Source organism: Macaca mulatta, chromosome 2 (assembly GCF_049350105.2).
Source record: "Macaca mulatta isolate MMU2019108-1 chromosome 2, T2T-MMU8v2.0, whole genome shotgun sequence".
Taxonomy (NCBI): domain Eukaryota; kingdom Metazoa; phylum Chordata; class Mammalia; order Primates; family Cercopithecidae; genus Macaca; species Macaca mulatta.
In genome coordinates this window covers 97,077,015-97,092,341 of record NC_133407.1, presented here as the reverse complement: position 1 = coordinate 97,092,341, position 15,327 = coordinate 97,077,015, and the positions used below count along the sequence as shown (strand labels likewise).

The 15,327-nt window shown below is 37.6% G+C and overlaps 1 protein-coding gene across 42 annotated transcripts in view; it reads right to left on the bottom strand.

Moving 5' to 3' along the window:
* Window positions 1-15,327, bottom strand: part of VPS8 (VPS8 subunit of CORVET complex) — a 388,385-nt gene that overhangs the window by 118,990 nt on the left and 254,068 nt on the right. For all 42 annotated transcript variants that reach the window (XR_013413738.1, XR_013413737.1, XR_013413739.1 and 39 more), the window contains 5 exons: window positions 13,667-13,749; window positions 12,552-12,636; window positions 11,648-11,746; window positions 5,192-5,281; window positions 518-564 (listed from right to left, as the gene is read on the bottom strand). Coding sequence is in view for 38 of the 42 variants with exons in the window: in XM_077991934.1 (XP_077848060.1) it covers window positions 518-564; window positions 5,192-5,281; window positions 11,648-11,746; window positions 12,552-12,636; window positions 13,667-13,749 (404 nt within the window). In the remaining 4 variants the exon portion in view is untranslated. The remainder of the gene's footprint in view (window positions 1-517; window positions 565-5,191; window positions 5,282-11,647; window positions 11,747-12,551; window positions 12,637-13,666; window positions 13,750-15,327) is intronic.

Sequence of the window (15,327 nt, the reverse complement as noted above, 5' to 3'; positions counted from 1 at the left end):
ATAAGCATCAGAGTAGCAGTGAAAAAACACATTTCAACTTTCCTTCCCACACCATCAGGAAGTTGTTTAAAACTAAACATATTAAGTCAGAGTTTAAAAGGTAATACATTTAGAGGTAGGCTGGGAACCAAGTGTTAACTTTGGAAAGTACAGGCACCATCAATCTCCCACATGAAGTTAGGACTAGGCAAGAGTGAAACAAGGGCAGGAGGGGGAAGCTAACTCTTCTGAAACATGTCCTCGTGGCATGGCTTCATTATTTTATTTACACCCATGAGAACTCACCATATATGCTCATGTTCAAATGGAAAGAAAAGTATTATCTCAAGATACAATCTATTGTTCATATCTTCTATTTTCACATTATCTGTGTACCAGTTGCTCCTACTAATATTAAAAAATTAAGAGATAATTGTACTATTTAGATACTATGGGCTGGTAACTTAATCTCAATTTATTTCCTTTTGTTTCTCATATATATATATATATAATGAAAGACTAAAGTTTATCAACATACCTTGGGTCAAGAAGACTCCTCAAAAATTTGAAAAGCAAAACCTGGTTCTGAATAGAAAATCAATAAAAATTACAATTAAATATTAAAACAAATTTTTCAAATTCTTCCATAGTAAAGAACTACTTTAACCTATCCCTTTATGCACAGATATCTGAGTACTTCCATAAAGCCCTCGATACGTATCTAAGAAATTCTAAAGAATCATTTGGAGGTTCTTTATGTCTTCTCAATAATTCTAATCACTGTCACACATTCACTTCTCAGTGTAAACGGAACACAAACACCCTATTATCACCCAAAAAAGACCTCTACTGAGACAAATCGCCGAACTGTTCCCAGCACAAGGACCCCCGGAGTGGCAGGTGCTTGGAACTGCTCTGTGGATGCTGAGCTCTCGCTGCACTGATCAGTTTCACCCGGCCTTAACCTGGTCCTCCTGTGGCAATGGGTTGCTGTGAGATAGTTCATCGAGGGAAGGTGGGAGTTTCAGGTCCAAGTTAACAACCACCACCAAAAAAGCTCATGAACAATATAAACAACTACAGAAGAGATGCCAATCAAACTGCAACATGTTAGCAATCAATACGCCAAAAAATCTGGGTTCTGTTCTTGCCACTTACTCACAATGTGACTTCCTGTAAGTTACTTATCCTCTGAGCAATTCAAGTTCCTTATGTGAAAAAGAAAAAAGAGGACAGCAATATCTTCTCTGCCTTCCACACAGGGTAGTAGCGAGGGTTAAAAGAGATAAACCTTCAAATACTACAAAAATATGAATATTTCTAAATTCTTGGGAAACCTATGCAAAAATTGTTATTGTTTAGTTTTTCTTTTTTGTTTTGTATTTTTTGACACATTCACACTTCATCTGTAAAAAAATGGGAGACTCCTAAGGATGAAAAAGATTAATATAAAAATATGATTTAAAAAATATATTTATTTGTATCAGTCTTTGATTTTCTATTTCTTCACTATCACTTTGTGTTGTTTTACATGACTTTCTTCTTGGTTATAACTTAACATTCTGGCATATTTTTCATTTTAAGAATTCTGAAAACAATTGGTTAGAGGCATATTTCTTGTCAATCAAAAGTAAACATACTTTGTAAGATCTATATGGGATTCTTGCAGAATTTATAAAGCTAGGCAATAAAGTAAATACTTCATTTCTTTAAAAGAATTGTCTAAGACTCCACAAACAGACCACAAATAGAAAGCTTTTTATTATCCATCATACTTCAGCTTTTTTTTTTTTTTTTTTGAGACAGGGTCTCACTCTGTCACCCAGGCCAGAGTGCAGTGGCATGATCACAGCTCACTGCAGCCTCAACCTCCTGGGTTCAGGTGATCATCCCAATTCAGCCTCCCATATAGCTGGGATGAAAGGCACACACCACCATGTCCAGCTAATTTTCTGGATTTTTTTTGTAGAGATGGGGTTTCACCATGTTTCCCAGGCTGGTCTTGAGCTTCTAAGCTCAAGCGATATGCCTGCCTGGGTCTTGCAAAGTGCTAGAATTATAGGTGTGAGCCACTGTGTCTGGCCTGTGCTTTACTTCTATATATTTGTCTGATGAATGACATTATATTTATCTACTGGGTCTGTCTCTTAATATTCTTAGAGACTACAAAAAAAAAAAAGAAAAGAAAAGAAAACCCTACAAGTGATCTTTCTTTTTTTTTTCAGACGGAGTCTCACTCGGTTGCCCAGGCTGGAGTGCAGTGGCCAGATCTCAGCTCACTGCAAGCTCCGCCTCCCAAGTTTACGCCATTCTCCTGCCTCAGCCTCCCGAGTAGCTGGGACTACAGGCGCCCGCCACCTCGCCTGGCTAGTTTTTGTATTTTCTTTTTTAGTAGAGACGGGGTTTCACCGTGTTAGCCAGGATGGTCGCGATCTCCTGACCTCGTGATCCGCCCGTCTCGGCCTCCCAAAGTGCTGTGATTACAGGCTTGAGCCACCGCGCCCGGCCACAAGTGATCATTTTAAATCTTAAAGGACAATGACAACACAGCCCCCACCACAGGCAAAATTTACCAGAAGTGCTGACTTTTAAAGGGGAGAGAAGCTCTGGAGGTTGAGAGTAATTTTGGTAGAAACCTCCTCCTACCCTCCCTCAGTAGACTGAATTTCATGTCCTTCCGTGTACTACTTTAGAATCCTGGGCTCCATTAGCATTCCGATCAAACTAGTCTGTAATTGTCTTGGCTTATTTGTCTTCTTTCTAGAGAGCAGGATCACACTTACATGCTTTTGTATCCTCAGTACTTAATATTTTTGGCCCAGAGCAGGTACAGGAGTAATTATTGAATTAATGGATGAGTCTTTTTCTTGAGTTAATGGACCTCATCATTATCATGCTGGACAACCAAGAATGATACCTGGGAGTCGTTTTTAACTCCTCCCACCACATTCAACTAATTTCCAGATCCTATACATTTTACTTTACAAAAATGTCCTAAATCTGTCCTCTCCAACTGCCACTGACTTAGTGCTAGTCCTCCATCTTTTGCCTAGACCTTCTCTCTCCTCCATTCGCTCTCCTTTCCAGTCCATTCTCCCCACTGCTATACAAAGTTAATTTTCTGTAAAATGGATCTAATGATACTGCCCTTTAGCTTTAAAAAACTTCAGTAATTTGCCGGGCACGGTGGCTCACGCCTGTAATCCCAGCACTTTGGGAGGCTGAGGCAGGTGGGTCACCTAAGGTCAGGAGTTCAAGACCAGCCTGGCCAACATGGTGAAACCCCGTCTCTACTAAAATACAAAAACTAGCCGGGCGTGGTGGCAGGTGCCTGTAATCCCAGCTACTCAGGGACTGAGGCAGGAGAATTGCTTGAACCCAGGAGGCAGAGGTAGCAGTGAGCCGAGATGATACCACTGCACTCCAGCCTGGGCAACAGAGCCAAAATCTGACACACACACACACACACACACACACACACACACACATACACTAATTCTCAGTACACAGAAGACAGTTTAAATTTCATAGCATCATATATGAAACCATTCCGCATTTGTCTCCAAGCTGTATTTTGCCACCCCTCTAGTTTAGCTCCTCCCCTCCAGCCTATCACTAATAGCTTAATCTAATGCCACTTCCACCATCACCCCCACGACGTCATGCTTCACACAGACCTGACTGTTCTCCGAACATGCAGGCTGCTTCATGCCTTCAAGGCTTTTTATATCCAGAACCTTTTTATCGAGAAAGCCCTGCCCAAGTCTCTGCTTGGAAATCTGACATTAGGCATTCAAGACCAGGTTAGGGATCTTTCGGCATTCTTGTCTTTCTTGCAATCCATCACACTCTTCTTCTCTTGTTCCTACAGCACTTTTCACATATCTCTAGTGTAGCTCTTTCAACACTGGACTGTAATTATGCAAGTGCTTCTCTGTTCCAGAGGGAAAATTTAAGAAAAGGTTGTATTCTTATTTCTGTCCCTAGGGCCTAGCACACTGCTAGAGAGTGGGGCTGCACTAAGTGTCTGAATGAATGAATTCCATGTTTTTGTCTCTCATGCCAGCTACCTCCTACTCACTGCTCTGATTTCCTGCTTGCACAGCTATTCCCAACCACTATTAATGTCACTTGAGGACTTTGGGTGGTGCTTCAAGTCCCTGTCATTGTCCTATTCCCTGCCTCTATCACTTGTGGCTACAATGACAGGGGGCAAACTCAACATCAGCACTGCCACGGTAAGTGGTAAGTGGAATACCTTAAATAGCGCATTCAATAGTACTTCTAACTGAGCTTCTCAATATTTACCACGCATATAGCTGCATTCTAGTTAAGATTTTCCAAGAAAAATTCTAAACAGCACAATTTCAGGATGACAAAGTTTTGAATAAATATGAATCTCAAAGAAAACAGCGTTGTGGGCCAGGAGTGGTGGCTCATGCCTGTAATCCCAGCACTTTGGAAGGCCAAGGCAGGTGGATCACGAGGTCAGGAGATCGAGACTATCCTGGCTAATATGGTGAAACTGTGTCTCTAAAAATATAAAATAATATAAAATATTAAAAAATTAAATATATAAAATATAAATATATAAATATATTTTATACATATATTTAAATATACTAAAAATATTTTTAAAAATCAGCCAGGCGTGGTGGCAGGTGCCTGTAGTCCCAGCTACTCGGGAGGCTGAGGCAGGAGAATGGCGTGAACCCAGGAGGTGGAGCTTGCAGTGAGTGGAGATCGCACCACTGCACTCCAGCCTGGGCAACAGAGTGAGACTCCGTATCAAAAAAAAAAAAAAAGAAAAAAGAAAACAGGGTTGTGGATCCTACAGCAAAAGAAAATGGGGGAAGAGAGGATCTGTGGATTAGGATTTCTAGAATAAGTACATTATAATTCCAGAAATGCTTCTCTGAAGCTCATATTTGTTATGCACAAAGATCAACTCCCTCATTTCCAAACTAAGAGATCATCACACAACTGCCTCCACACACACGTGCACACACACACACACACGCACACACACACGGTATTAGGTTTGTGCCGTTAAAGAAATGGCAAAAACCACAATCACTTTTGTACCAACCTAACAGAAATTGCTAATAAATATCAACTGAAGAAATCACTATAATCAAAACTTCTTAGGTGAAGATTTAATAATTGTCTCTCCACTAGATATTTTTCCCCAATATATATTTGCAATACATACCTGAAGTTTTTTAATGACCGTTTCAATATGTCCAGAAAAGTGGGTGGCAACCAGCTCCGCAGCTTTACAGGGCTTCAGGGACACAAGTTCCTGGAGTTAAAGGAAAAGACAAAGCCATCTTTAATTGCTCATTTAACCAGCATATCCACAGATATGAGGCATGATTACCTACCTCAATATAGTCGCGAGCTCCCATACTGCATTTCAGCAGACCTTGATATAGAGCCTCAATTTAAAGGGCACTTTGCAAATGAGCAAAATTAGAAATGTGTCATGTTAAAAAAAAAAAAATCAAAATTTAATTTAAAGAAAGGTAATTCAGAACTCTTAGAAAATGAAAGCACTGTAGAATTCTGGATTTCAGCCATGATATCTGCAGGAGAAACAGAAGGAACAAAAGCTTCCCAAGTTCCCTGTCAATGCATTTCACCCTGGAGCTTAAAGTAATAACGTGAAGAAATGAGAAAGTATAGTTGTAATTTATCTGGCTAAGAATTTTAAAACTTTACTTCTGGTGCCCAGTGGATTTAGAAACTGCAAGCATTTTAAGAAATAAACTTCAGGTCTTAAATTTTACATGAAAGTAAAATGTTGACCACTTTTAATCAAACATTGTTAATAAAATCTATTTGTCAAATATAAGACTTTTAATTTGACCTCCCCTTGGACTTTCCTGGACACTACTGGCTATCCTTTTCTTTTTAAAACTCTCTTCTTACTTGGTTTCTGTCACCTAATACTCTACCTTTCCAATTTACCTTCTCTGTGGGGACACTGTGATCAAACACAACCATGATACGCGGCTAAAACACAAAGACCAAATACAAAATACTGTATTATTAAATAAAACTCAGACAAGCTACTATGACTACAACATTCACAATGTATCTTGTAATTATCATGTTAGGTAGTACTTGTAGATTTGTAATAATTAGCTGCCACAAATAACTATAGTTTATATAACTTTAATGCAATACTCCTAATAAGAGAGAAGGTATAACTAAATATTACAAAGGAGACACTGTTACTGATCTGTAGACATTCAAAAATAAGCTATGATGAATGAATTTATGCCAAGCATTTGGAAATTTAAACAAAATAAATTCCTTAAAAGTACAATTTAATAAACCGACTTGAGAAGAAATAGCCTGATGTGATTTTTTTTTTTTTTTTTTGTAGAGACGGGGTCTGGCTATGTTGCCCAGGCTGATCTGGAAGTCCTGGGCTCAACAGATCATCCTGCCTTGGCCTCCCAAAGTGCTGGGATTACAGGCATGAGTCACCGTGTCTGCCCCTGATTTGATTTTTAACTATTAAAATAACTGAATGAGTAAAAACTTCCCATATGAAAAACTGTAGGCTCAAATAGCCTCACTGGTAAGTTCTAGTAACTATTTAAGGAAGAAATAATCCCAACCTTAACTAAACCTCTTACAACAGAGAACAGAAAAAAGAAAAATTCTTCAGTGCATTGTATGAAGCTAGTAACATTTTGACAACTAAACCCAGCAGGACAAAATTACAGATAAATCTGAGCCACAATACTGATACAAACATCCTAAATAAAAATGAAATTCAGCAATGTGTAAAAAGAATAATATATCAGGATCAAGTAGCACTTAGCTGCAAAAATCTAGGTTGGTTTAATATCAATAAAATGTAACACAAAAACACAATAAGGAAGAAAACATGATGAAATTCAAAATCCATTCATGAGGACTTTTGGCATACTAGAAATAGAAGAAAACTTCCATAAAAATCCTTATAGTAAACATACTTATGTTGGAAATGAAATTTTTTTTTTGAGACAGAGTCTTGCTCTGTTGCCTAGGCTGGAGTACAGTGGCGCCATCTCGGCTCACTGCAAGCTCCGCCTCCCAAGCTCATGCCATTCTCCTGCCTCAGCCTCTAGAGTAGCTGGGATCAAGCATGTACCACCACGCCCGGCTAATTTTTATATTTTTAGTAGAGACGGGGTTTCACCATGTTGGCCAGGCCGGTCTTAAACTCCTGACCTCAGGTGATCCGCCTGCCTCAGCCTCCCAAAGTGCTGGGATTACAGGCGTGAGCCACCGTGACCCGCGGAAATGAAATTTTTAAAAATGCCATTAACAACAGCATTAAAAATATGAAGTTGTGACAGTAAGTATAACAAAGAATGGGGCTGGGCATGGTGGCTCATGCTTGTAATCCCAGCACTTGGGGAGGCCAAGGCAGGTGAATCATTTGAGGTCAGGACTTTGAGACTAGCCTGGCCAACATGGCAAAATCCTGTCTCTCCTACAAATACAAAAATAAGCTGTGAGTGGTGGTGACATCTGTAATCCCAGCTATTTAGGGAGGATGAGGAAAGAATCATTTGAACCCAGGAGGCTGAGGTTGCAGTGAGCCTAGATGGTGCCACTATACTCCAGCCTGGGTGACACAGTGAGTGAGACTCTGTCTCAGAAAAACAAAACAAAACAAACAAAATGAAAACAAAGGATGGAAAGTCTCCACAGAGGGTATTATAAAACTTTATAGGGGCTGGGCATGGTAGCTCACGCCTGTAATCCCAGCACTTTGGGAGGCTGAGGCGGGCAGATCATCTGAGGTTGGGACTTCGAGACCAGCCTGACCCACATGGAGAAACCCCATCTCTACTAACAATACAAAATTAGCCGGGCTTGGTGGCGCATGCCTATAATCCCAGCTACTTGGGAAGGCTAAGGCAGAAGAACCGCTTGAACCTGGGAGGTGGAGGTTGCGGTGAGCCGAGATTGTGCCATTGCACTCCAGCCTGGGCAACAAGAGCAAAACTCTGTCTCAAAAAAATAAATAAATAAAAATAAAACTTTATAGAAAGATATTAAATAAAGGATTATACCATACATAGATATGAAGACTCAATATTGTAAAGATTGCAAGTTATCTTCAAAATTATTGATAGATTCAGTGCAATGCCTGATTACAAAGTTAAAAAAAATTTGGTGGAACTTAATAAGCTGATTCTAAAATATATTTGAAAGTATCAAAAGTCAATAATAGACAAGATTCTGTTAAAGATATCAAGACTCATCATACAGCAACAATATTAAAAATAGTGTGGTACTGATGCAGAGATGGACAAACAGACCAATGGAACAGAAGGACCAGAGAAATAGACTACGCATATAGATCCTTGATATACTCATCACAAAGGCAGCATTGCTGAACAACAGGAAAAGGCAACCTTTAAAAATAACTGCTGCTGGGAAAATTGGGCATCTGTATTCTAAAAAATTAACTTGACTTCTATCTCATACTACGTACAAAAATTACTTTCAGGTGGAACTCAAGAGCCAAAGCTTAAAAAGAAATAAGAAAGAAAGCAGGACATAAAGTGGAGGGGGGAAATTATTATTTTGACCACTTAAAAAAAAACACAAAAAGATTGAAAGGAAAAGCCACAGAACGGGAGAAGATATTTGCAAAATATATTGCTGATAAAAGACTAACATCCACAATACATAAAGAAATCTTCCAAAGCAGTAAGTATGAGACATTCAAACAGAAAAGTGGGCAAAAAACTTCAGCAGGCACTTCACAAAACAGAAAACTTAAATGCCCAATAAACATATGAAAAGGCTGTCAATCTTATTAGTAATTAAGGAAAGGTAAATGTAAAACATAATTAGATATCATTACACATCCACTAGATCGGGAAAGATTTAAAGTTTGCTAAGGATACAGAGTCCATAGGAACTCTCATACAGTGCTGGCATCCAGTGAAATTTAAAATATTAATCTCAACTATCAATTATATACTCCAGAGCAGAGATTATGAGTTAGCATACATCAAAATAACTTAGGGGATTGCTGGGCCTCACCCGGAGTTTCTGATTCAGGAGGTCTGAAGTGGAGCATTTGCATTTCTATCAAATTCTCAGCTGATGCTGTGATGTTGGTTTAGGGACGAAACTGAGAATCACTGCCTTAGAGAAATGTCTGTGGCTGTGCACAAGATGCACATATAAGAATGATTATGAACAGACTATTCTTAATAGTTAAAACTAGAAACAACTGAAATGTCTAGCAGCAGTAGAATGGATAAACTGTGATATACTTATAAAATGGAATACTATACAATAAAAATCAACTGTAGCTACATAAAACAAAATGTACAATCTTCTCAAACAAAATACTGGGCAAAAATAAGAAAATAAAGTACGATTTCATTTTCACAAAGTTCAAGAATAGGCAAAACAAAAACATATATTTAGGGATGCATGCACATGCAGTAACAGTATACAAAAAGGTAAGAAACTGTCACAAAAACCAGGATAATGGCTACATGGGGGAAGGGCGGAAGAAAAAAACTGTGATCAGAAAAGAATACATGCGAAATGTCTGAGGTATGGAAATATAATATTTCTTGTTCAGGACCTAGGATGTTTGCTTTTTAATTTTTAATTAAGCTGTACATGTGTTTTATGTACTTTTTTGAATGTTTTATACATTTCAAAATATAAAATGTCATCACAATCTAATGAAACCTTTCATATTCAAAAAACCATCTGAACCAGAGATTTGTCATCTAAGAAAGACTTTTAGGGATCTGTAGATCCCTGAAACTTTAAACAGAGTTATAATATCTATGTACATGTGCAATATTATGAGGCATAAGACTAAATCTTTCATTAGAGTCTCAAAAACAGTGTAGAGCCCCAAATGTGTTAAGAACCACTAAGCTATAAACTAAGTGTATCTTGTCAGAAAACTTCTTTATGACTTTTTGTCCTATGTATTTAATGTTGATTATATTTACATTACTGAAGACATAGAAGTCCTTCAACAAAAGTTTATACACCTGTCACTGTGGCCTTAAGAGATATTAAAAAGTTCAAGGTGAAAAATATGCAGATGTGGGAAAAACTAGTCAGCAAAAATAATTACTGCACAGCAGAAATACTTCTTGCTTCCCCAGCTTGAGCTTTTTGCTGAGTAATCTGTTTGCCCATTGATTAATTTATCACATTTCACATAATGCAGAGATGTGGCTTCATTTTTGAGGTCTGGAATCCATGTGCTCAAACCACTGTATAATGCAGATGAGGTGAAATGAGAACTGAACCACAATATAACCATGGAGACTTGAAGAGGATGATGAAAAAGAGTACTAAATGATTAAAGGGAAAAAATATAAAACACAAAATCAGAGAATGACTTGTTGGCTCACTGCAGCCTTAACCTCCTCGATATATTCATCTGTTGTTAGCAGGAATATAACAACATTAAATAATATATTCCATGTTCTCAATCAATACAGCAGTGTGGAATACAGCAGTGTGGAAATTACTTCAGACCACATATCTCGTGACTGGCTATACCACCTTTCATGTCAGATATTTCACAAGAAGATGCTATTCACACCTCTGATCTTTCTAAACTTTACAACCTTCAGAAACTAAAATAAAGTATCCACATCATATCTTTTCTTATAGTTTTTCGTATCTATAAAAAAATGTTCAAACATGTTGAATAATCATATCTCTACTACATCTCTAAATCCACCACCTGATTCTTGATATGAGGAGAACGAGAGCAACTCTGTAGATATAAATGTTATTCCCAAAACTAGGATTACCTCAGTTTAAATGTTATTTCCAAAACTAGGATTACCTCGGTTTAAACGTTATTTCCAAAACTAGGACTACCTCAGTCTAAATATTATTTCCAAAAGAGGATTGCCTCTTTTCTTACTATTTTTTCAATAATCAGAAATAAACATAATAGAATAGATAAAATAACATAAATCATAAAAATAATAGATTTCAACAAAACTGCTAGTTCTATTGGATTCTGGGGTAAGGAGTATGTTATGAACATAAGGAAACTCAAGTAAGAAGTGATTTTTGGGTCCCATTTCAGAACACATTGTGATCACAGCCCTCATCACACAGGTAGTCTATTTGTATATCCAGAAGCGTTGTTTCTGAATAAGAACTCTTTGTTTCAATAGAAGTGAACACTTGCATCCTCTGTAAAACTGCAGGCATCAACAAAATCAGTGAATTAGTTGACCACAGCTAGGTCAGAATCATCATCCTGTTATATAAGGAAGAGAAATACATCATTGCAGTAATTTTTCTAAAAGTCCATTAGATGATTGGAGGGTACGGCACCCATCACATACTAGGAAAAAAGGACAAGTAGTACTCTCAGAATCATTCTAGGAACTTTGTAAAAATGCACTAATACTAGTTTGTCACTGGCTGACTGAACATGGGCTAGTTTCAGAAGTCAGGATGTAATAGATTGCATGTGACACAGACTTTATGAATACAAATATGAGGTAGAATAATTACACATGAAAAACATTTTAACCCTAAATTAAACCAACTTAATGTGATACATGCCATTGTTTAGTTGGCATAAAGTTAACTTGGGTTAGATGACCATTCAGATGGTAAAGTGTGAAGTTTTGCACATCAGTACCTCAATATGATCCATTGCTTTCTGCCATACAGACTGCTTCTCCTCTGCACTGTGTCCGGGAATGGATAAGATATTGTGAATGTAATTAAAGACTTCTTCCTGAAGAGCACAAGACAATATAATTTATTCATTCACTCACTCAAGATTTAGTCCCTACCAACTGAACCAGTCTTAGTAAACATCTATCATTTGAAGATGAAAAACCATCTGGAGATTGTTAACTGATGGAAAACTCTGCCCCTAAAAAGAAAGGGTAATTGTTTAAAATTTAGGGTAGACTCTTAGAAGCAAAATATCTGTTCTAATTAATTTTGGTTTCAATTCATTAATCTTCAGTGACATAATGAAGGAGTATCACACTTTGGCTTTTGGGGATCCCATTGTCCACATTCCCAATTTCAGCTCAAACCACTCCTGCCCTTGTCTATTATGCTCCACCTATGCTGATTTTCACGTCATCTATATGATCTCTACTCAGCTCCTTGAACATGTCCATTTTCCCCACCTCAGGTCTTTTGCATATACAGTTTCCCATCCTGAAACACTCTTCTTGACTCTTTCCTTCACGGGCTTCTCAAATTCCAAAACTCAGTTTATATGTCACTTTCTCTGAAATTCCTCCCCTGGCTACTCTGCATAAGTCAGTTCCCCATTATCCTCTAAAGTTGCACTCGGTTTCTCTTCCCTAGCATTTATCACCATTTGTAATCATATTTGGCTTTGTTAATTGTCAGTCTCCATCACTAAATCATACATTCCAAAACTGCAAGAACTATATCTGTTTTAATTATCAATGTATATTTGGCTCATGCACATGCACAAATATTTCTACTCAACAGTTATTTGTACTCAATAAGAGGGAAGGCTGAGTAAGAAAAAAGGGTAAAACAGTGTCTTGACTCACCTCTCTCAGAGGGTCACGTAAGTAGCAATCAATAATTTTGTCATATTGGTGTTCTCTTTCATACATAAATTCACAAATTTGATAGCTAGAATGTAAAGGGAAAAACTTCAGTGTACCAAACAGGCAGGTTTTTGAGACATTTGCTCTGGCACACAGGTTAGTATTAGGGAAAGTGGGCCAGGTGTCCTGGCTCATGCCAGGCACTTTGGGAGGCTGAGGCAAGAGGATTGCTTGAGACCAGGAGTCTGAGATCAGCCTAGGCAACATAGCAAGACCCTGTCTCTACAAAAAAAACTAAAAGTTAGCCAGGCATGGTGGCATGTGCCTGTCATCCGAGCTACTATGGAAGCTGATGCAGGAGGATTGCTTGAGACGAGGAGGTTAAGGCTGCAGTGAGCTATGATCACACCACTGCACTCCAGCCTGGTCAACAGAGGGAGACCTTGTCTCAAAAGAAAGAAAAGAAAAATTAATATAGTAGATGTGATTTCTACTGTTAAATAAAGTTACAGTGAATATCTAGGGAAGATGAGTATCTGCCATTCCTTTAACTACAGGTTCAAGAGGCTGCTACATATTATGTTTATAAGAAATTTCAATGCTGAATACAAAAGAAATACTAAAGCAATAATGTATCACATAAGAAATAGTGACTATGTTAGATATTGATAATTTACAAAAATTTTACATAAAGTTCCTCTGTTCAGAATTACGTCATATAAATACAGCATACTAGATAAGTAGTAATGTGATATTCTCTTATTTGCTATGTCAATAACTACATTGTCTCTAATATAGCTAAGGTAACCATAAAAATTTATGAAACATGGAAATATTAAAGGAAAAATCTAAAATAAAACATCATAAGACTGCTATTTCACTTTTATGTTTAAACAATTATATAAAAGCTTCATATTTGCCCTATCAATTTCTGCAAATTTCACTAATTTCTAGAATTCAATTAAAAGGCAAAAACTTCACACTTAGCTTTTTGTTATTTGTATAATCTTTCCTAATTAAAAAAGCAGCAATGCATCAATAAACTGGGCTTTAAGTTAGAGAAATGTAATTTAATATTTCTATGGCAAACTAATATATGCCTCAAAACAACTTACAACTCAGCTTTTTCTGCCATCCGGATGAGGCGACTCTCTTCAAATTGAACTATGCCTCCAGCCTGCAGCAATTCTAAAAGGACCTGAACATTTAAAAATAAATGAGTAAAAACACTTGAGAATTTACTAGCTCTTTAAGAGTGCATTCAGCCATGTAGACTATAACTTCTAATTTTTTTCTTTTGTATTCTTAGTTGATGATATTTTGGCTTGCTGTCACATATGGAAGGGGTTAGACTGACATCATAAACTTGATCATACTGCATTTAAGCCCTATAAAAAGATAAATGGCTCCGCTTTTCAAACATGGAAAGAACGCCACAGAGTTTACGAATGAAGCCCTGTGAGACACTGAGCTGACTCTCCGCTAAGCTAAAATGTCCGTATATATTCTTTCAAGAAGTGAATTTTTGTCTCACTTTTATGTCTTATGGTTCTTTACAATCTGTTTACCCACAGCTGGTATCCATGTTTATATGTTAATTTTTAAAAAATTATGACTTTTCATAGCAGCACTATTCAAAATAGCCAAAGGGTGGAACAATCCAAATGTCCATCAGTGGATGAATGAATAAACAAAATGTAGTATATACATACAACGGAATACTATTCAGCAGGAAGAAAATCTGATACATGCATGCTATGGCATGGATGAACCCTGAACACATTCTGCAAGTGAAATAAGCTAAATACAAAAGAATGAATACTGTACGACTGCACTTATGTGAGGGACCTAAGGTAGTAAAATTCATAGGGACTGGTAGTTACTAAGGGGTGGGGAGGAGAAATAGTGAGCAGGAGTTACGATTTCATTGGTATGGTAGTTCAGTTTGGGAAGATAAAAGAGTTCTGGGGATGGATGGTGATGAGGATTATACAATAATGTGAATACCACTTATGCATACACCTAAAAACGGTTAAAATGGTAAATTATGTGTTATGTCTATCTTACCACAATAAAAAGGAAACAAGAATATTGGGGCTCATATAAATAATTTTTACCACACTACGCAGCTGAAATGAGGGGGCCCATATTACTATTTGTATTCAAAATAATTTAAGAGATAACCAAAATTTTACCAGCTGTTCTCTGACCTAGGATACTCTGCAGCAGTCACTGCGCCATAGCTGTGCAGATAAAGGGGTCACTGTTGCTATCTGATAGTCTCAACTCCCCAGCTGTGTATGATTACCACAGTGCTATAAAGCCATACTTCCGCACAGCTCTCATGGTTCTTAATTTTACTAGTTTACTTGCCTGACAAAATCTAGCTATGAATACAAAATGGGTTGACTCTCTTAGTGCCCACAATTATGGTGGGTATGCTTTTTAAAGAATCTTACTCCTGAAGGCAACCTCAAGAAAGTGGCATGAATAAAAAGAAGTGGTACTCAAACAGTTACTGTCTCATAATAATCAGTGGAGGGACAGGTGGATTCTAGTCTCCAGAATGGTCAGCCCTAATGTGGTGGGGTTTTAGGGCACTCTCAAAAGTTAGGTATGTCAATACTCAGGACGCTGTAGCTTTTTTGTTTCAGGACCACAGCAGCTAGCAGTAGTTACCAGATTAATTATGCCAATGGAATGCAGCGTACAAGAAGTCCTAGCTGTTACCACATAATAGGGGAAGATGAAGTCGTTTCTTTGATGTCATGGTAGA